Below are 23,615 nucleotides of genomic sequence, written 5' to 3' on the forward strand. Positions count from 1 at the left end.
CTAACCTCCCTTCCCCGCCCCCTTCTTCACCCTATATCCTACCTGTTTGCACTGGAAAACTATATTCTTTGTAACTGAACAGGTTATATTGAATTAGTTTAAGATGAAGCAGTTCAGCACATCCTCACTAATCATGCTAAAGTGGATAAAGATTCTTGCAAATTTGCCTCACATCTACACTAGTATTATTCTAAATAGTTTCATTTCCAACCTCTTTAGGTGCCTATCCCATAGTCCCCATCACATCTTCCAGGAGCAGTGCATTCAGGGAGATTTTGAAAAAAGTGCATTGTGGGACAGTAATGGGAGGACCGGTGTCCACGCTGTCACTAAACCAGTTCAGATCGAATCAACTTTGACTTGAATGACTTTGACAAACTCTTAAACATGCTGAATATGTACTCTATTCCAGATGGTTCTCAGAGCACTTGTAAACCATCTGAAACACTTTCCTGCGTGCTTGCAAAGTGTTTTACATGAGTTTAACCTGTTAAACTGGTTATTAGGTCAGCAAATTTTCTCAGTGTAAGCAAGGCCTACATGTCCTGTTTGTCTTTTGTTTTACAAGTGAGGCCCATACTGTCAAGTCTCTGCTAATTTAAATTAAAAATAAACTTTATCACATATTTTCCCAGTTTAGTGCCTGATACTGCAATCTTTATGCAGCAAGCCTCCTCTCAGAGTCAGAAGGATTTTTGCCTTCATAAGAGTACAGGACTGAGTTCTGTATATGACCATCAGAATCCTCCCAGCATATCACTGACCTTCAGCTGTTGTAAAAATGGTGCCCTTGCATCCCTACACCAAGTTTTTACTCTATTTACTTTCCCCTCTTTTGATTAAAAAGCAGCGTTTTTGTGCGCCAGGTGAAAGTGTCACCTGCCACTTGGCTGAGCCAAATCCAAAGAGAACCCAACCAAAGAGATGTAAAAGTAACAGAAATCACTAGGTAATTTCATTTCACAATTACTATCTTTGCAGGTGGATGGATCTAGGCAGGGCAATATTAACTGACTGTCTGACTCTTGGAAAAAAAGAGGCATGGAAGTGGAACAGGAGGTAACTCTTATGAGCAGGCATCTGACAAAGTGCCCGTGAAAGCTTATGCCCAAATAAATTTGTTAGTCTTTAAGGTGCCACAGAACTCTCACTCTTATGAGAGGGGGTTAGATAAAAGTTTTTTTTTTTCTTTTTTCTTTGCAGGAAGTTATTGTATCAAATGTCAGGAAGACTCTCAGGAGTACTGGTAAAAACAAAACTGAATAAGTGGAGAGCCTGAATTGAATTAAATTGATTAAATTAATTAAATTGATTAAAAATGCTATATTTCTATTTAAAATACTGTGAAGCAGTTTTATCCTCCATCTCTCAAAGATATTTTCATATCAGAGAACTCATTGTTTCTTGTATCAAGCATCTTTAATTTAGGCGTACTATGAAACGTAAAAATGTACCAATTAACAATTTAAAAAACCCATCAAAACAATAAACACTTTTTTTTGTCATAGTTTTGCCCTAGTTTGGATATTGCAGAATGAGTTTAAAATGGGTGGTGAAAAATTATCAAGTTTAATCGAAGACTAGTGTAGGGAATTTCCAAGTCATTACCTAAAAAAGCAAGAACTACCTGAAATTTTTTTTTATATATCTCTTATGAAACAAATGTGAGATGAACACTTGATAATATAGTTTAAAAAAAAAAAAGAAATACAAGGGTTAATCTTGGTGATGGTTTTCAAGATCATTTTAACTCTATTAAACCTTGTCCACAGTGGAAGAAAACTGTGCTAGATGAAAGAGTTTATAAAACAGTTTATTACATCTATTTTTTGTAATGCACAGAGCTCCAAACACTTACTGGTTCCCATAGACGCTTAAAAGTTTTATTCATATAACACAAGTTGAAAAAAGTTTCCCTTCTGCATTACATCTTTCAAGATCATATAGTTTAACCACTACATTTGCTCTTTCCAAGTCCTTCTTTCATTGTTCATTCCCTTGCCTATCTCTCCTCTGTCTCCAATTAAATAACATACCCCATGAATTAGGGCAGGGCAGTACAGCATTACCTAGCACCTTTTTGGTATGCTACAGTTGGATGGCATTCAAGAAACCCAATTGGGATGCTTTCCAATTTCCTGCAGACATAAATTCTCTCAGCTACACCTTGTTAAACTACATTATTTTGAGGATAATATAAAGTAAAACCAAAGGGAGTGGGAAAAGTTCTCTAACTTTCAGAAAAATTAATTTAGTGAATCAACATTTTCCTCTTTGCTGAGTTGTTTCCATTATTTCAGTAGTAGAATTAAATACTGGTTATGGTGTGACCATTCGATTATGTCTCGCATAATTTGGCTCTTAGACCCTCTCAACATCTGGTGAAATATGTATTATGCATATTCTATAGGTGACAAATTGAGGCACAGAGAGGTCAAATGATTAAGTTCACACAGCAAGTCAGTGACACGCTGGGGGAAAAAAATTGAATTCATGATTCCAAGTCATTTGCAGTGTACTTGTTCCCTTCCAATGTAATGATATATACTATTGTTGTTAACATACTTTACAATACTTATTATCACTACTACTTCTACAAGGCAAAAGCTCTAGTCTGTTTCCAACATTAAAAGAGAGAAGCAGAAAAGAACAGACATCATGGTATGCATACACTTGTGAATTTATTATGATGAAGATACCAAGTACCTTGGGCTCATTGTTGTATATGAGTGAACAAATTGGATTTTTTTTCCAGTGTTACAGTTTGTTTTTTGGAAGGGAGTGATTCATTTTTAGGAGCAGGAGGAGGATTGTAAAGGTGTAAGTTAAGTTTTAGACTTGCTAGTCCCTTGATTCAGTCCCTATAAATAGACATTTCTGTGTCCATTGCTTCTTGCAGGTAAGTTATCTTTCACTAGTCTGCATTCTTTTACCTGTGATGCTTTCTGCAGCAGGGTTTCATATCTGTAACACATCTAATATCAAGTGTTCCTGTTGGGTTGCCACTTTTTCTAATGAAGTGGTTATTTGATTTATAACATAGTGTAGCATTCAACAAAAAAGACTGCTATGAGCAATGTCAATAAAAAGTAATACATCAAAATGTACTAAATGAGACCTTAAACCACTGAGGTTTCCACTATTTATTCCAAAATAGTGATACACTGGAGCAGGAAACATAAGCCAGTGGAACCCACAATCGGAGCTTTGCATGTACAACCTATTTAAACAATTAAATAATATGAGGAAAACACTGCATAAATACAATGGGCCAAATCTTGAGAAGCTGAAAACTGTGGTCAGATCCTGCTCCTGTGGAAACCAATAATTTTGCTAACAAATGCAGTGGGAAAATGAGCACCTGCAGTAATTATTGATTTCAACAGGTACCGCAGGTGCTCAGCATCCCCCATCATGTTTGAAAAAAAAATGGGTAATGGAATGTGCTGCAAGATAACTGTCTATAAAGGCTTCTGTCCTGTGAATGAAAGAGATATTTCACAGTGATTCTCAAGAAAATAGAACCAAACCTTTTTGTAGATAAATATGTGCATTTTACTGAACGAAAGTCCATTAAATGTCAATAGTTAAATAAACTAAATAGTTAGTTTAGAGGGCTCATATCTTTCCCAAAGACATATATGCTTGCATGATGTCACTGAATTTGTCTTACTTTTTTTATTTTTCCTCTCTTCATAAGTGCATAATGGACATAATCAAGCCAACAGAAGCTTTTGACTGGGTAGAATTTAGTTCCTACCCTGGCATTTTGTCTTTAGTTGAAAGTTAGTTTAATTAATACAAAACAAAACAAACATCAAGCCAGAGAGCATTCTAGCATTTCCCACTTCTAGTGTTCACAACTACAGTTTGTATTATTTTATGTATTTTCTTTATCATACAATTAGCTGCAATGGTTTGGAATACACTTTAACTCACAGAGACAAGCCATTCTCTTTTGACTCAAGCTGTAATATCAAATTTCTAAATCAACAAGACTACCATAGAGAATTCAGAAAAAGATATAATCACATCACATAACAATTCCTTTTGTGTTTACTTGGTCCTCCCACGCTTTCTTTGCTTCACACTAGGTAAGTGGTCATTGTTAAAGAATGTAAGAACTGCCAGAGTGGTCAGACCAATGGTCCATCTATCCCAGTATCCTGCCTCTGATTGTGGCCAGTAACAGAGTTTCAGGAAGAGTGTACAGAACAGGGCAGTTGGAGTGATCTCCCCATCTTTCTTTCACAGTTTCACAGACCTGAGAGGACCACCTGACGAAGAACTCTGCATTGCCCCAAGAATGGGATTGCATCCCTGACCATCTTGACTAATAGCCACTCATGCATGTATCCTTGATAAATGTATCTAGTTTTTTATTTAACCCATTTATACTTTTGGCCATGACAACATCCCAGGGCAATGAGTTCCACAGTTCAATTGTACATTGTGTGAAAAAGTACTTCCTCCTGTTTGCATTAAATCTGCTACCTATTAATTCATCAGGTGTCCCCTGGTTTTTGTACTGTGTGGAAGGATAAATAATATTTTCTATTCACGTTTTCCACATCATTCATGATATTATAGGTTTCTATCATATCCCCACTTAGTCATCTCTTTTCTAAGATGAACAGCATTATCTTTTTAGCTTCTCCTTGTATGGAAGCCCTGAATCTTTTCCAGTTCCACTATATCCTTTTTGATACAGGATGACCATAACTAGATGCAGTATTCAAGGTGCGGGCATGGATTTATTTAGAGGCATATTTATGATATTTTCGGTCTTATTTTCTATTCCTTTCCTAATAGTTCCTAACATTCTGTTATCATATTTGACCTCTGATGCACATTGAGCTGAAGTTTTCAGAGAACCATCTACATTGACTCCAACTTTCCTAAGCGGTAACAGCTAATTTCAAACCCATCACTATATATGTGTAGTTGAGATTATTTTTTCCAGCATGCATTACTTTGCACATATCAACAATGAATTTCATCTGCCATTTCATTGCCTGGTCACCCAGTTTTGTGAGATCCTCCCGACTCTTTGCGGTCAGTTTTGGCCTTAACTATCTTGAATAATCTTGTATCACCTGCAGACTTTGCCACTTCACAGTTCACTCCCTATGGCAGGTCATTAATGAATTATGTTGCACAGCACAAGTCCCAATATGGATTCTCGGGGAACCCCATTGTTTACCTCTCTCCATTGTGAAAACTCAACATTTATTCCCACCATTTGTATCTTTTAACCAGTTAATGATCTAGAGAGGACCTTCCCTCTTGTTCCATGATTACTTAGTTCACTTAAAAGTTTTTGGTGAGGGACCTTGTCGAAGCCTTTCTGAAAATCCAAATACAATATACTGACTGGATCACCCTTATGCACATGCTTGTTTACTCCTTCAAATAATTCAAATAAATTGGTGCGGCATGACTTCCCTTTACAAGGAAGGCAAAAAAAAACCTCCATGGTCTCATGGGAGAAACAATTCCTGCCTGACCCGCTAAACAGGTGATTGGCTAGACCTGCAGCATCTGTCAGGCCAGAATCCCATTCCTAGTTCAGCTGGGTAGGATGGGCTGCTGGAACAGAGTCGAAAGAGCTCTTCATGGCCCCCATGACTGGTTAAATCCTGGGAGCTGGTGAATGCTGCCAGTCAGCCTCCCTCTCCTCCAGCTAACCAATGGTGCCAGAGACTCCCAGGGACAGGAGCTAACTATTGTCCTTTGATGAATATCTCCCTCCCTTGCTGCTGGGACTATCTCCCTTTCACCACTGGCCACACCAGGTTCCCCTACCCGTTCATGCAGGTGGGTGGCATTATTCTTGTTTCTACTACCTGAACTTTCAGCCACTGTATTTTTTCTTGGTATTCTGCCTGTAACTTACATTGTCCTAGTGGTACAATGTATAATTTTAGTTTGCTGTTAAAAATTGCCTTTTTAATATTAAGTCACTTTTAAAGTGGCTTTTGCATTGCAATTATACCCAGGATTTAGGGGCAGGCGACATCCTGGGGTGCCAGGCTTGGGGGTTGCCGGATTTGGGAGGCTGTTTTTGTTGTTAGTGACAAAAGGGAAAATAGAATATTTGAAGTAAAATATTTCAGGTATTCCGTATGTGGATTCATTTTCACTAACTTCCTAGAATGTTCTGGACCTATGTAAAATCTTGTGGAACCTTCCAGACTCTCTGAGAACTATATTTTCCTAGAAAATGTTGTCAGCCATGCCCTCATGGGTATAGAAGGGGCGGGGCGTTGCAAGTCAGTCAGTGAGATATAAGAACCTTTTTTTATTGTGTAATTGAGAAAGTATACTTGTGTTTTAAGACTTGAAGAGTGTAAGTAGCAACTAATAAAGGACATATTTAATGAGAGATATCTATCTAAGCAACAATACTGTTACTTCTTTTGCCATGCTTAACATGTAATGGTTGATGACTTCCTAAGACTGTGGAACATAGACTTTTGGTTTACGTAATACTGTCTGTTTTCCCCCATAGAAAATAAAAGATGTCCCTGAAAAAGCCTTCAAGAGCTCAGTTAGGAAGTGAAAAGCTCAACTGCAATCTAGTTTGCAGCAAGGGGCAAATTTGAATGGAAAATATCTGAAACAGAACAACACAGACCAGGCTTTAGGCAGTAGCGATCGTCTCTGTGCAGAAGAAATTGAGGAGAAAAGTGTAAAGTTTAACAAACGGTGGGGAGGGGAGGTGAAGAATGCTTCTCCCCCCTCTTTTAAGATCAGTTGCAGGATACAGCCTTCCTGCTTGGGTGCCAAGCACCTCCTATGTAAAGCTGGCCTAGAGTATACCAGAGCCCATGGGGTATTTCTACACTGCAATTAAAACCCCATGATTGGCCCGTGCCAGCAGACTCGGGCTTGTGAGGCTGTTTAACTGCGGTGTAGATATTCGGGCTTTGGTGGCAGCCTGAGCTCTGAGACCCTCTCACCTCACAGGGTCCAAGAATCTGGGCTGCATCCCAAGTCCAAACATCTACACTGCAAGTAAACATCCCCTTAGCCCAAGCCTGAGTCAGCTGGCATCAGACAGCCATGGGTTTTTAATTACAGTGTCAACGTATCCCATGAAGTCCACAAGTCATCTGAAACCCCTAACAGATCTTAAACGTGGCATGAGGTGACACTGAGGTTTCAAAGGTTAGCTGGAAGGCAGGCACCAGGCGTGTTCATGGAAAAAGGATGCAGCCAGGGATGTGTCTAAGAAGTTGCAGAGATAAAACAAAGCATCTACTGGGAAGATATGGTGAGTTAGCCTCAAAATACATTAAGGGCCCAATCCAAAGCCCATTGTAATCAATGGAAAGACTTCTGACTTCATGAGCTTTGGATCAGATCCTATAATGGCACGTACAAACACTGAAAGCGACCCATCACTTATCCAAACAAACCCCATTAATTGTCTGAAAAATACAAGATTCATTTATATTACTATAACTGTGAAAGACAGTTTGTGTGATCCCAACTCTTTCATTCAGTAACAAGCAATTTAAATACCAGCTTAATTTTCCCTTCCTGACCCTGATGAGTATATTGTGAATAACTCTCCTTAGCCAATCAAACGTATAGAGAAGAGGCAAGTGTTCGCTGCTGTGTTTTGCAGAATAAGCAGCCAAGGCCTTTCACACGAGAACACAGGGATGTTTCTGTGTCACAAATGCTGCTCTAATAACATAATCAAGAACACAGAAGCGAGGAACTCAAAACATCAGATATTCCTAAATATGCTCTTATCCCTTTTCCCCTTTAGCTTTTCATTTTTTCGTTTTCCCACATTACATAAGCATGTAGGAGGAGTAAATGGATTAAATACAAATTTTAAAATTTTCTTTTGGCCTCCATGCACAGAGCTAATTTAGCTGTATTAACTTTCTGGGTTGTCGTTTATTCACTGACCATGTATATCAGCGATGTCCCCATGCACAGTACATGGCATGTTTATTCCAGAGATTCCAGAGAAAGGAGTAGCCTTCCTTCCTACTGTTCATTAATAGTTCATACTATATACTCATCTCCAATGGAAACCAGTGACATTTCATATTACTGTCAGTTGCTGCATAGGGAGAGCAAAGGAAGTGCATGGAAACAATTTGTCCTGTATAGCTGGTTATTTGTATAAAGTGTATTTCCCAAGAGCTGTTTATCATCAGAATAAATCAGCCAAGTTGGATAATATGTAATAGCTTACCACACACCTACTCTGAGCCCTTTTTGGAAGCTAAACAAAGTATTTTACAGAATAACTTATTTGTACTAGTGTTTCCAAAGTCACTGTTATGTTCTCTTTTTTTAATACTGTTTTGTTACACACACTATATCTCTTCAACAACACAGAAGAAGGCCCTGTTTCTCTGGAGACCTTACATGCTCTTTTTCCTGTTGGAAAAAGGCTCTAAAAGAACAGTGGGGTTGCTGTTTTTAAACTGAAATGAGGTTAATGCATAACAATGTGGCACAAATAAATGATAAATTTAGCTTTTTATTGTAGAAATGCTTAACCTAGGTTTTAGTTGGTCACTATCAATTTGCAGAGCAGTTGAAGACATAAAGAAAGGGAATGACTTGAAATGTCAAAAACTGGAAGGTAGCAAGTTCCTCTTGGAATCGCTTTGAAATCATGCGGTCCATTAAGTGTCATTTCACTTTTCTCACTCCCTCCTCTGAAATACTGGGCTGAGATTAAAGCTGCAAAGGACAGTTTGGACAACGGCTGTTTGGAGCATTCATAAGCTCTGCATTGTGGAATCTGGAGGCCAAAGGGTAACTTTCTGCACTGACCGCATCCACCTGGAGGCTAGGCCTCCCAGTTCAAAATACTGTTTCAATGTTTTATAAACCTGTAGTTTACAAAAAAAGCTTGAGTTATGGCAAATAATATTTGTTACAAATGTAGCCTCTCTTTTATTAACCTATTCATTATTCACAATTATTTAATAACAGCACACAGAAACAAATTTCAGTCTATGGGTTGTTTACAAACTATTCTTTATAGCCATTCCCTGGTCATTATTCATGATGCCACCTAAGTCATATGATATTGTTTCTCCTTTCTGAACAGAACACTGAAACTTTTTAAATAGGAGAATAAAATAGCAAATAACGTGTCATGATTATTAAAAGTGCTGCATTACTCCAGAAAGTGCATTTTAACATGTTTTATTTGAGACCCTTACAGATAAAAAACATATACAAAAAACCTCCATTAAACAAAAATCATAAAACTGTACTAATGGGAAAGAGCTTTTATATTTCTAACTCCTCTCCAATGTGTCCAGTATTAGAAAATGTTTCTTTTTACTTTGCTTTTAATATTTTATAGCTTTATACTTTAAAAGCCTTGTCTAAAGATTAATAGCAAAAAGTGTCAGATTCTCTTTTATTATATTTATGTTTAAAAGTTCCACCAAAGCATAAAACAAGTTTTTAAAAATGTGGCATGAAATTATTAAGCTCTTCAAGATGCTCAAAGGAAATTTTTTATTTACAGTTCAGCTACTACACATTTTTATTTACTTTCTCAAGCCAGAAAATCATTGTTTATTTACATTTGAAATTTTAGAACTATTTTCAATCTAGAGGAAAAACGGATTTTATACTTGAGTCTTTAGAGTTCCTCCAGGTCTAGAAAAAAGTAAAAAAAGTAAAATAAAATAAAAATTTGTAGAGAATTATCTTTCAGGGCTGCCAGGTGTCTGGTTTGCTACCAGAAAGTCCCGTTGAAAAAGGGACCAGTCAGTGTGGTCATATGAACTGACAGGACACCAACAGTCCAGTTACTGTGGGCAGGGAGGGAAAGTGGGGGAAGGATCTGGGTCATCAACTCACGCCAGCCCCAGTTCAGCTGGGACCACTTCCTACCAGCGTCTCATGGGCAGGCAGGCAGGCAGCAAGCTCCATGTCATGCTGCAGCTCTGGAGCTGAGGGAGCCCAGCTGGGGAGTGGGAGGGAGATGAAGAGCAGTGATTTGCAGGAGGGGAAGAGGAAGAGAAGGGGGTGGGGCCTTGGGAGAAGGAGTGGAGCAGGGCCTTAGGGGAAGAGGCAGGTCTGGGAGGTCTGGGTTTTCAGCAATTAGAAAGTTGGCAACCCTATTTTCCTGCATAGTTTTTCTTGTGCTATATGAAGTTGACATTTATATAATTTAAACAGAAATGTGGTGGAGCAGGTCTCTACAGTCTAGCCATTGTAGTGCAGCCTGCAGGCGACATGCAGCTCATACTGATTCTTCTGTAACAGCCCTTCACTCTCTAGGGCCAAATATGAATCCCCTCCCCCCCCCGAGTGTATCAGATATAATTGCAACAGTTCTGCAGCAGACAAGGAGGCAAGTTACTGGAAGTTTCTTGGATAAGAGTGGGGGCATTGCCATGTGGTTTTTTCCGCCTCCTGGTTCCTATACTTTTGTTCCTCACAGAGCATCCCAACTTAGGTGGAAGACATTGGGGGTGATGTTTTGATAAGAAGCCAGTTACAGAAGTGAGAGTTATTTGATTGCACTCTTTGTTTTGTAGAAGAAGACAGTCAAATTTAAAGGAGGAATTGGGAAAATTAGGGAATGGAAAATTAGGGGAAAAGTTTCTATGACTGTTACCTTCTCGGCATGTGTTGCTCTGTTGTTTTAACATCCAAACCTTGGTGAGGGAGCAGGTGGTATAGTTGAAGTACCTTGTCAGGGAGTGAAAGTTCCCTCTCCACACTGGTATTTGTGGATGTTTGCTGTAGTGGTTGGTTGTGCTGGGAGAGGGTAGTTTAGTGAAATGTTTTGTGAAGATGGGCATTTAGTAGGGGTGAGGCATCTCTAGGGGTCAGAGCAAAAGTTGCACTATGTGGTCGGTGTTTTATGGTAATATGGCATATGCCTATGGGGGAAGAAATAGAGAGTATGTACTATTAGGTGGTTTAATTTCTCTTTTTACTTTTTTGGGTTTGTGTATGTGGCAACAGTGAAGGACTACCAAGGAAAAAAATTTCAGCCCAACCAAAATTCAAAGATTTTAAAAGTTATGAACAAAAACCAAACAGAAAAGACAGGGAAAATTCAAAAGGAATAAAAACTAATATTGTCTTAAGTTTCACATTGTTTGACCATCTACTGCAAGAAAACAGTGATTTACGCCCCATTTTCAGCTCTTTTTAAAATACAATCCTAAGTATGGAGTCACTAGCAGATGTCTTTGTAATATTCACTATTTAAACAATTCTTGAGTCTTTAATGGCTTAGTCATGCTTTTGTATCCACATTTTCTGCATGAATTCAAGGTTTTATTACAGGTAGATTATTGGTATTGCTTGTCTGATTTTCAATATTTTGTTTTACATATTATATCAGTGTCTTGATCCATGGAAAATTAATGATAAAAATATATTTCCCACATTCTGCTCCTTAAATAAGTTACAAAAACTCTTCAGTAACATATTTTAGGATATGTGAAGTAGTTTAATTTGAAGTATTTTCTGGCAGTCATATAGAAGAGTCAACGTTTTGGACATGAATGACTTTTTTTCAAGGATGCTTACAGAGTAATCATATCAATCTTTGCGAAATTTCCACAGGCAGTAAAGTGAAGTGAGTGTGTTTCACCCATCATACATGGACACTGCAATGCTGATGGAAGTGAAACCCACTGGCATGACCTCATTCTTTGGGATCTCTTTTAATACAAGTTGTCTCTCCCAACTATCTGTATCCACAATACAGCTAGGTAACATATACTCTATATTGGACTATCTTAATAGTTCAGTATATAAAGATAATAAATGAAGAATAGAAACAAACATTGCATACCTGTCATTTAAATTAGTGATGCACTTCATTCAAAAGTCACAATGAAGTTATGAGTGTAGCACTGAAATTCTGTGGGTAGGTTATCTAAGCAAGCTTATCTGAACAGTGAATACCTGAATCTTTGAGGGGGGGGATTAAAGGAAGAATGTGCATGTCATGAACTTTAAGATTTAAATGAGACTTTTTGGCCTTGTCTATACTACGAAGTTTTAGAAAAAATAATTCCCATGTCTACTCTCAGTTTAGTTGCATGAATGGGGCCTTACTCTAGCACCTTCCAGTGTTTTGACCATAAAATCAATTAAATTTGCTCATCAAGCAGCACCAGTGGGAATTTGTTTATTGTACACATGGGCCTTGAAATTAACAGGGTACAAAAGTTATGAAAATATGTGCACAAAACTTTATAGAAAAAAAAAATAATTCCAGTCTGAGTCATTTCACATCTAGAAATTTCACTTAGTTCATTTTTTCACAAAGTGAACAGTTTCGCATCAAAACATGAAAGAAAAATGTATCTGTTTCAGTTTTGAAAAATATTTATAGCTGAATAAAATTTAAATTTTGGAAATATTTAAGTTCTTGCTTAAAGAAAGGCCCATTTTTGAGAAAAATATATTTCTGAACACAATTCTCAAAAAAAATCCGTTTTGTGAAATCAGACCATTTTCATGAATTCACACACCTTGAATGAAGTTCAGGGATTTTGAATCTGTATTAATAACGTGACAGATGTTATTCACATTGCTTAACACAACTACAGCAAGGCTCTCAGACACTACAGTGATGAGCACAGTGTAACAACCTATACAAAACAGAATGGAATAGAATTCTTCTTTATTTCTGAAAATTTTGCACTTTGTAGGAATTATAGGCATTTTCTCAATCTTGATACAAGTTTTAATTCTGCAACACTTACGCATACGAGTAATGCTGAGTTCAATGGAACTACTGACAGGTTTGAAGGTACACATGTGCATAAGTGTTTGTAGCATCAGGGCTACTGGTAGCATTAACAGAGGTTACATGTAGCACTATGTATTAAAATGAAAGTACTATTATATCTCAAAACTTCTAATGTAGATTGATCTTTCAACTGAAAAGATCTTGTTTGATCTGTGTTCACATAGCATGGGACAGGCTAAATCCCAAATTTCAATTTAAATATTAGAGTTTTGCCTCATATAATTTTAAACCTTTTTTATTTGCTACTTACCCTACTTTAAATGAAATTCTTCCCATTTTACTTTTTGCACTTGCCTATAGATATGTCCATTTGTTTGTTAGATTTATTGCCACAGGATTATATTGTGTACAGAACAGGTGGTTGTTTTCTCACCAGTGTATTGATTATGAGATGAATTTCTGTGTAATTATTATTATTGCTGTTGTTTTAGAATAATGTACCTATTACTTGAATATGCATTCAGCATATTCATTCTAAAAATAACCACATTTCTAGTGACCATTGCTAATGCTAACCTGCTGAGCCTTCTATTTGCTAATGGCTTTAACACAACTTGTACAGCTTGAAACGTTAGATGTTATGCACAATGGAGGTGTTCCCATTCTCTGTAACTGGACAGCAAGGAAAAGCTCTTACCTGCAGGCTGTTGAAGATAATGAAGAAGACTAACATCCAGAGATGTCTGTAAGCCATGTGCAGTCCTCCCCAAAGCCATGTAATGGAAATCAGGGCAAACAGGTATAAGACCAATGGGATCTCTGGAAACCATAAACATAGTGTTTCAGTTGATATACCTTATAAAAAAAACAACTTTAAAGCATTACCTTTGTATAAGGAAGTTTTGGTTTTCAATCTCTCTCTCACTACCCTTTGTACATCTGAATATCTTGCTTAAAAGGATTAACATTGGAATTTCTGCTCCAGTGATGGTCAGGCGCATTCCTGAGGTTCCCCTCTCTTTGTCTTGTGGTGGTGGTGGTGGAAATGGTGGGGTAGGGTAGGGTAGGGTAGGGGTAGGGATATGGGTAGATGCTGTCCCTCTCCTAGAGCACCACCTGCTGGCTCATTTACCAAACATATTTGACAGCTGATTGTGAAGATGCACAACTGGTGCGAGGGAGGTTCAGTGGGAGACAATCCAATTAAATGAGAGAGATAAGGAATCTTGCTTTATGAGTGGGGAAGTATACACGTGGCCTTGGTAAATATTGTCAACTAAGTAGAGGAGTTCTTGGTAAACGTGGAAGTTTGGAAGAAAAATAAGGAAAATGTATTTCCTAGAATGGGGAAAAAATCCTAAATATAAACAATACTAAAATCATTTATGGTTCTGACATTTTAAACTGAGAATATAGCTTATTCACCGATTTGTTGTTACTTATGCTACAAATTAAACAAGAGTATGTCCTGGTGCTGTAAAGACTTAAGCATGTGAGCAACTTTATTTAATTATTTCCATTGTCTTCAAAGGTAGTATTTGCATGTTGACTTTACTCATGTGCAAAAGTGCTTGCAGAATCTGGGCTTAAGCACAAAACCCAGCAGACATAAAGATACCTGTTTTCAAAATTTTAATCTATACATGCCTTTCTAGATTGCCTAATAGCCAGATATATTTTATATTTCTTATTGTATTTGTAGTCCACAGGATCTAAGTGATATGACTATACAGTACAAAGTACAAAGTTCACAAAAAGGGAAGCAGAATTCAGCATAAATAAATAAAATTCTATTCTTGAAGTTAAGAGACACTGGATTGGTTTCTACTGTTGACAGTTCTCATGATAGACTTCAAAGTCCATATTTGCCCAGTTTTGTAAATTTCATGTTGCAGAGGTGTTCTGCAAAGCATTGCCCCTTCTCCTTGTTATTAATACTTCTGTCAGGAAATCTGACATGCAAGAGAGGGGGACTAAACTAAGGGAAATGGAATACACAGGAGCATGTACAACATTCCTTGCCTATGTTTCCTGTTGTGATGCAAGAGAAAACTCACATGAACATAGTCAGGCAGCCAACATTATGGCTACCTTCCAGCAAGGCAGGGAATAATTGCTTCAGGGATGCTATTATTACTTTGGCAATTAATTTTGTTAAATGACTGTTTAAACTTTCACTGTGGGGGGATTACTTGGAACAAAGCAGTGAGTGAGCAGGTGCAGTACTTTGCAGGTTTCCCCACATAAGACTTGATCCTGCTCAATGAGAACTTTGATACTCACTTCAACATGGACAGGCCATTGTTTGACAGTGCCTCAGTCATGACCTATAAGGCACTTGCTGTACCTTTCTTGACCAGATTATATCATGGTTTTGTGTTGCAGATGAAGATCTACATTATGTATGACAAATGATAACCTAGGACTCCTGAGGTGAAAAGCTAAAGCATTAAAATAAAGTAACATTTGGCCCTCCAGAACAGTTAAGAGGATACATTCCTTATTAGTGGAAAATACCAAAACATAGCCATTTCATCTAAGAGAGACCTGTGGCCTGAGCACAGAGCTGGGAGCCAGAAAACGCAATTCTAATCATGGTACAGATATTGCCTTTTTCCTCTATGGCCAAGGACAAGACATTCTCTTTTACTCTGTCTGACTATCTGCAAAATGAGGATAAAAATGCCTATTTATCTCAGAGCAGTATTGTGAGGATAAGATAGGTCCCTGTGTTCCTGATTAGTTGATAGAGAGGATCACAATACTGCTAACTATAGAAGGGAAATGTGACTACACAACACGCTCCTCTCATTACAGCTCTTCCATACTAATGATTTGATCCAAAGCCCACTGTATAAATGGAAAGATTACTATTATCTTCAAGGGATTTTGGAGTAGGCCTTAACACAGTACATTTTGCTTAAGAGAAACCAGCATGCAAGGTTGTCCTGAGATGCATTAGGTTTGTTTAGAATTTTTCCATGTTGCTTCAGGGTCTTATGATCAGCTGGCCACAGTCTCTACTCAGTTGTAGTCCCACAGAACCAACCCTAGAGAGGAAAGCATGCTGCAGAATTGCACAGAGAATCAACCTGCAAATGTTTTGGAGTAAGTATTCATCTTCCATGCAATCAGACATGGAAATGGGAGACTCCATGCCACCAGAGTATCTGAAGTCTTCACTCCTATTCACTTCATAATGTGTTAAAGTGCTTTAAGATACAGAACACTTTAAAGCACTAAGTATTATGGAGTACTCCATTTTTTACTATAAGTGTTAACTATTTCTCTTCATACTGAATTAGATCTGACAAACACTTATTAGACATCTGCTTTTCATATTTTTTAAAAAGATAACATATAATTGGCAGTTCTATTTGCTAATATTTGAGAGTATATAAACAACAAATTCTTGTGAGAATTATCACATTTTTATTTTTAAAGGAATTGTGCTATTTATTATGTACTTAACAATTTTCTATAAATATGGAAATTCAGAATTTACCAGTACAGCTATTCATTTATTTATCTGTTGTTCAACTGTTAATAACTAGAAATGCCATTTCCTTGTTTAAATCTTGCAATCATTTACAGTATCTTTGTATTCCTTTAATTAGCTCAAGGTACCATGCAAAATGGAATTAATGTAATGTACTGAAGACAAAGAGCAGTAATGTACACACATTCTAAAACCCATAGTTGGCCTAAGAACTTAGCAGTGCAAAATATATTCCAAGGAAGTTCAAACAACTTCTTTCTTGTAGTAGATTTTTATTTTAATTTGCAATATAGCTTTATGGCTGGAAAACCCAAGTACTGATGAGACAAAGTGAATCAGCAGAGCATGCCAAAAGCAGCATTTCTACATGTGCAAGCCAGATGTCTGCATGTGCAATACAAGCTTTAAGTAATTTTGGCAAGAAAAAAAAATTCTCTGAAATCCATAAAGACTTAACTCATCTTAAGAGTAAACTGTTGAAATGATTACATACGAAAAGATGAAGAAAATGGATTGATAAGCTATCTCAATTTAAAGTACTTCTGAAGTATGGTGAATCTGATTCTAATGTCACTTCCCCACCAGCATATATCAAGAACAACTCTGCTGAACTCAATAGAATTAAACCAATGTAAAACCAGTTTAAGTAAGATCAGAATGAAGCCCAGGAAATTTAACAAGATCTCTAAGACTTCAACTGAGATGGTGAGTTATAACTCTATGATAAATATAATTACAAGCTTTGGATTCTGGATATGTCAATTTAAAAAAATACAGAAGGTGTCTATTGTTTGCTGTGTGTCGAATTTTGTTATAAGTACGGTCTCAGCTTTATTATGTAGCAGCATTGTCAATAATGATGGCTTTACAGTGGAGATCACAATCTATTAATATAATGCTGAAACTCAGCCAGTATTTATAGTTCAATAGCTGTTTGAGCTCACCTCACTGACATTTTGTTCTGACAACTGGGTATATTTTGCTCAAACAATGCCCCAAAAACTAGGACAAATAAACCTGCTAAGCAGCTGTAAAATATCTGGTTTTAAATAGTTTGCAAAGTAGGACCTGGGTAAGAAAAGAGATCTGAATTCAATAAAGCTTAGAATTGAAGCAACTCTAAATGTTTGTGGTTTCTTTATGGAAAAAATATTGCCCTTTCAGACAAATGGGTTTTTTCTTGCAGTGGTTTAAGTCTAAAACCAAACCAGGATCAAATAAAGTGCAACCACCCACCTACATATTCCCTAAATAAACCTCAAATAATACAGAAAAAAAGCTGTGGTGGAACAGTAAATCCGCTGCAATATGGTGGGGGTGGGATATGTTGCAACCAAGCTTTGGTGTGCATTATATACTGTAGCTTGAACCGTATTTGGTTCCCATCCATGGCAAAATTATATAATCACCCATTGTTTAGCATTCTGATAGATGGAGGGTTTTATTTAAATTACTGTCAGTCCATCCACTTCCTGAAAATATATATCACCACCGTGATTGTGCATGCCTGTTCCTGTGAGAGCCATTTCTTTTCCCTTCTACAGGTCTGAGAAGGGATTCTTTCACTGATTGTCTTAATTATGGAATTCCCTACTCTCAAATGGTTATTGTCCCAAGCTTTGGACTCAATTTTTGTCCAGTCTTTACATGTACAACTGGGTTATGCATTGGGTTATGCATATGGTAGCATGGCTATAACTGTGAGATTCAGACCAGATCCTGCCATTCATGCAGTCCCAAAAAGAAATGCTGAACTATGCAGAATTGGGGCATAAGCATTACCTCCTAAGTCACCAGACCTCTCAACTCTATTGCATGATGTGGTACTTCATGTTCTAGTGCCAGTTCTTGCTGCACTAAAACATGAAGTGGTGGTATACTGCATTTTCGATGTTCTGGGCGAAGACGGAAGAGTGCCTATCACCTGGGAAGGTGGGATGGAGGAAGGAGGGGGAGTGCCTGCATATGGCAAACTCCCAGTGTGTGTGTAATGACTTCATCGTGCACATGCCACACCTCCTCTGAGTTGTGAGCACCAGCTGCCATCATCACCTTCTTCCTGGCAAAGCCAGGAGCTGCTGCCTCTGTGCATTCCAAAGCACTTGAAAGGTCTGTAAGTGCGAAGGCAAAAACAGGGAGAAAGCAAAGATGAGAGCGAATATGGGGAGACAAAGAAGAGTAAACAACAGAAGAAAACTGGGGGGGGAGGGAGGAGAGAGGACAAAGGGAGCAGTGGGAGCAAACTAGGGGGAGCAAACTGGTGTTCTCCATTTTGGTCCTTGTCACAAGTTTTGATGACTCATGTCACATGTTAGCAAGTCTGAACGTTGAGATGAATCCTCAATTCCCAATTCATGTTAATCTCTTTTAGCCTTGTATGCTGTATATTGACTACAATGTGATGTTTGACATTGCCAGTCAGAACTGACTTTCTAAGGGAGAGCAGAAGCACTGGGTACTTGTTTGCACAATTTTAATGTACAACACATGAGATACTGAGTGGAGCATACATTAACCAATCCCTTCTTCAATGGGATTGAACATGAACATCTTTATTACATGAACATCTCATTTTTACATGAACATCTCCTCAAATTTTGCAGTTGTTAAAACTAATGAAAAGATGGTTATTAACCTTCTGTAACTGTTGTTTTTTGAGATGTGTTGCTCAAGCCCAGGTGTGCATGCCGCATGCACAGTCATCGGAAAGTTTTTCCCCTAGTGGTATCCGTTGGGTCGACGCTGGAGCACCGTGGAGTCACGTTTTCATGGTGCCCTATAAAGGGCTCTGTCGACCCCTGCCTCTTCAGCTCCTTCTTACCAGCTGGCTCTGGGTAGGTGGGTGGGTCTTGGAATGGACATGAGCAATACATCTTGAAGAACAACAGTTACAGAGAGTTAGAAATCATCCTTTCTTCTTCGAGTGCTTGTCAATTCCAAGGTGATTCCCAAGCAGATCTGTAGGAGGAGAGGTTGGAGCTCAATGACCTGCCAATTGCAGTACTACTCTACCAAAGACCGCATCATCTCTGACTTGTTGAGTAATGGCAAAGTGTGTGAATAGACGACCACGTTGTGGCTCTACAAATGTCTTGGATTGGGACCTGAGTGAGGAACCTGTGCCCTTGTGGAGTTAGCTGTCAGCGCTTGGTATTTTCACGAAGTCATAACATGTCCTGATGCACAACGTGATCCAGGAAGAGATTCTTTGTGACGAAACTGGAAGGCCTTTCATCCTGTCTGCTATGGCTATGAAAAGCTGCATTGTTTTCCTAATGGTTTTAGTCTTTTTGATATAAAAGGCCAAAGTCCAACTAACATCCAGTATGTGCAGCCTCTGCTCTCAGCTGCTGGAGTGTGGTTCTGGGTAGAAAACCGGAAGGAAAATGTCTTGGCTTGAGTGGAATTGTGATACCACCTTCGGAAGGAAAGCCAGATTAGGGCACAGCTGAACCTTGTCTTTGAAGAAAACCATATAAGGAGGCTCAGACATGAAGGCCCTGAGTTCTGAAACTCTCCTGGCCAAAGTTATGACTACTAGAAAGGCTACCTTCCATGATAGATAGAGGAGCAAGCATGTAGCTAGGGGGTTCAAACGGGGAACCCATCAGCCTTGACAGTACAAAGCTAAGATCCCATTGGGGAATTGGCTGATGCATTTGAGAGGGTATATCCTGTCCGGACCCCAAAGGAAACATCCCACCATGAGGTTGGCAAAGATCAAGCAGCCTGCCACCCAAGGGTGAAACTCCGAGATTGAAGCCATGTAAACCTTCATTGATGACACTGACAGCCCCTGCTGTTACAGATGTAACAGGTAATCCAAGATGAGAGGTATTGATGATAGTGCAGGTGGAGTACCTTTCTGCATTGACCAGATGGAGAACCTCTTCAACTTAGCCAGAGAAATGACCCTGGTGGAAGGTTTTCTCTTGCTGAAAAAGACCTCTCTGACTAGTTCTCAACATTCTAACTCACAGAGCTTCCACGCCCTGAGGTCAAGAGATTCTAGATTGGGGTGGCAAAGGCGGCCGTGATCCTAAGTGATCATGTCCAGCACCAGCAGCAGAATAATAGGAATTTCCAATGAGAGGTTGAGGAGCGTGTTGTACCAGTGTTGGCGTGGCCATGTCGGGCTACCAGAATTACGGAGGACCTTTCCTTCCTGATCTTCAGAGGACCTTGTGAATGAATGATTGGTGGAAACAAATGGAACAGATGGTCTGTCTAAGAGATGAAGAATGCATCTGCGATTGATCCTGGGCTGTGATGCTGGAAGGAGCAGAACTGCACGCACTTCCTATTGCATCTTGTCACAAACAAGTCTATGTGGGAAACCTTCGGAAGATGTCGTTCACCACATCCGTGTGAAAGGACTATTCATGGTTGGAGAAAGATCTGCTGAGGTCGTCCACCAACTCATTCTGCAACACAGGAAGGTAGGATGCCTCTAGGTGGATCGAGTGGGCTATGCAGAAGTCCCACAAATCGAGGGCTTCCTGGTACAAGAGAGAGGTGCATGCTCCACACTGTCTGTTTATATAGAACATCGCTGTTGTATTATCCATCCTTACTGATACACATTTGCCTTCTAGGTGGGCTTAGAAGGCCTGACAGGTTAAGCGTACCACCCTCAGTTCTCTCAGACTGATGTGGAGTGAGAGCTCTGCCTGGGACCAAAGACACTGGGTCCAGAGTCCTCCTAGATGTGCTCCTTAGCCCATTGCTGAGGCATCGGTGACTAGGGACAGTGAAGGGTAAGGAGTGGACAAGGGGACTCCTGAACAGACTGACCGTGGGTTGAGCCATCAGTAGAGCATTTCTAATACAGAGGGAGGGAGCAAGACTACTCTGTCGATGTGGTCTCGGGATGAATGATATACTGAAGCCAGCCAAGTCTGTAATGGTCTGAGATGTAACCTGGCATGCTGGACGATGTATGTGAATTCAGCTAGGTGCCCCGGTAGTTTCAGGCAGTTTTGGGCTGTGGTAGTGGGATACCACTTGCACTCTTCTATGATGGAACTTATGGTCCGGAATCGAGAGTCCGAAAGTAAAACCCTTGCTCCTATAAACTCTATTCTCTGAGTGGAGGCCAAAGTCAATTTCTGCACATTGACCAAGAGACTCAATTTGTTGAAGGTTGACCTTATCAACTTTACGTCTGCTTCCACCAGCTCTCTGGAATGACCTTTGATCAACCATTCATCAAGGTATGGATAGATTTGTACCTTCCGCTTCCTGAGGACTGCCATACACTTGGTAAACACTCAGGGAGCCTCCGAAAGGCTGAATGGAAATACTGTGAACTGGTAGTGAGTCTGGTTGACTATGAACTGAAGAAACCTTCTATGACTTGGAATAATTGACTCGTGAAAATATGCGTCCTTCAAGTCGAGGGCAGTGTACCAATCCCCCAGATTCAAGAAGGGGATCATCAAGGCCAAAAATACCATGCAGAACCTCAACTTCTTCATGAATCTGTTGAGGTTTCGTAAGTCCAGAATGGGTCTGAGATCACCTTTGGTTTTCGGGATTAGGAAGTAGTGGGAGTAGTGCCCCTTAGTTCGCAAGGAATCTCTTCCACCACTCCTATCTTCAGGAGTGCCTGTACTTCTTGGATTAGAAATTGCTCATAAGAGGAGTCCCCGAAGAGGGACAGGGATGGTGGGAGAGACAGGAAAAATGAACTGGCGGGAGTAACCCAGTTCTACCGTGCGTAGTAACCGGCAATCTGATGTGATCTGGGTCCATGCATGGTAGAAGTGGGATAGCCCATCCGAAAAAAATAGGGGTGAAGGAGCCAAGTTCTGAATCGGTATGCCATCCTGGGCGCACCCGCAGAAGTTCTGTTTGGTACTAGAGGATTGGCTCACCAGACGAGCCCATGGCTGGACCTTGTGTGGGAGGCCCAAGGCTTGTAGTCATGAGCTCCATCTCATCGCTATCGCTGATGCCATTGTGTGAGCTGCCTCTGAAGCGAGGCCCTTGCAACTGTTTTGCCTTCCTCGATCAGGGCTGTGAACTCTGACCTGGAGTCTGTTGGTATAGACTCTAAACTTTTACATGGGCCCCCAAGAGTTAAAGTTGTATCTACTCAACACCATCTACTAGTTTGCAATACGGAGTTGGAGCCCCCAGTAGACTACACCTTTGTCCCAAAGAGGTCCAGTTTCTTTGCATCCTTCACTTTTGGCATAGGGTCTTGCTGTCCTTGCCTCTCTCACTTACTGCAACAATGAGCTACCCGGGTGGGAAAGGAGTGTAGAGGTATTCATGGTCCTTGGAGGGGACAAAATACTTCCTTCTCCACCATCTTAGCAGTTTGAGGCAGGAAAGCTGGGGTCTGCCATAGTGACCTTGTTGTGTCATAGATGTTTTTTATTAGTGGCAGTGCTATCCTGGATGGGTCTGCTGGGTCTAGAATGTCCACCATGGGGTCTGTGTTTTCACAGATTTCCTTGATTTGGAGCCCCAAGTCCTGCACCACTCTCCTCAAGAGTTCCAGGTGGGCTCTGTTGTCATCTGTGACTGGTGCTGGTGAGGACCCTGTGACTGTTTCATCTGGGAAAGAAGACACTCCAACTGGGGCAGTTTCTTGGTCCTCTGCTCCCCAGGGGGTCCCTTGATGATGGTTCTTTGAACTCGATGCTGAGGTCGATGTCATACTCAGTGCCAGTGTCAGTTCCAAGTGGTAGCATGTCCTCTGATTGAGGTGGGTGATATCTGCCCCTGGAGGTGAGTGATAATGACTGGCCCAATTGTAGTCCTTGAGCCTGGTAGAAGACCTAAGGGGTCCAAAAAGGCCACTGGGGTGGCCCTTGGCCAAGGCATAGGGAAGGGCTGACCAGCCTCCATCCTCTGGTGTCACCTCCCTGCTTGGTACAGACTTCGCCTCGAGGAGTAAGATTCAACTTCTAAGTTGCAGCCCAACATCTTGCTCCTTGGGGACCAACCAGGATGGTGCAGTTCCCATCATTGCCGGCAATCAATTCAGTGGAGATGGAGTGACTGAGGCATCATAGCCAACTTTCCCTTCTTTAACACTGGTGGTCTGGTGTCCAGGGCGCTATCATGCCTGGGAGGAGACGATGGTGCCATGCTCTCTATCAGATCCCTGGACACTTCAAAAGTCTCTGGTATGAAGGGTAGCTGCAGGTCCTCTTTCTGAATCTCCCTGGATGGGGAGTCCAGAGGCACTGGACTCAACAGACCCGTTTCCAGGGCCAGAGTCAATGGTACCGTGGCTGCAGGTGCGGTGCTTGACAGTGGCCCAGTGCGGGTCGCACTTTGCTCTCGTCTTTATGCCCCACTGTTTTTGGACACTGGTGAGTGCCCCCTGTCCAGGTTCCTCTGCTTCATGCATGGAACATGCTAATGGGAGCAATGCTGTGTCTG

At 40.0% G+C, this 23,615-nt stretch overlaps 1 protein-coding gene across 1 annotated transcript in view; it reads right to left on the bottom strand.

Annotated features, from left to right (window-relative positions):
• The window catches only part of ADGRV1 (adhesion G protein-coupled receptor V1), a 336,348-nt gene that overhangs the window by 37,743 nt on the left and 274,990 nt on the right, over nucleotides 1-23,615 (bottom strand). Inside the window, exon 88 of the mRNA XM_067568750.1 lies at nucleotides 13,416-13,537. Within this exon, the coding sequence (XP_067424851.1) occupies nucleotides 13,416-13,537 (122 nt within the window). The remainder of the gene's footprint in view (nucleotides 1-13,415; nucleotides 13,538-23,615) is intronic.

The sequence above is a fragment of the Emydura macquarii genome, unplaced genomic scaffold, assembly GCF_026122565.2.
Source record: "Emydura macquarii macquarii isolate MOO-44397 ecotype Brisbane River unplaced genomic scaffold, CSIRO-AGI_Emac_v2 contig_2897, whole genome shotgun sequence".
NCBI classification, from domain to species: domain Eukaryota; kingdom Metazoa; phylum Chordata; order Testudines; family Chelidae; genus Emydura; species Emydura macquarii.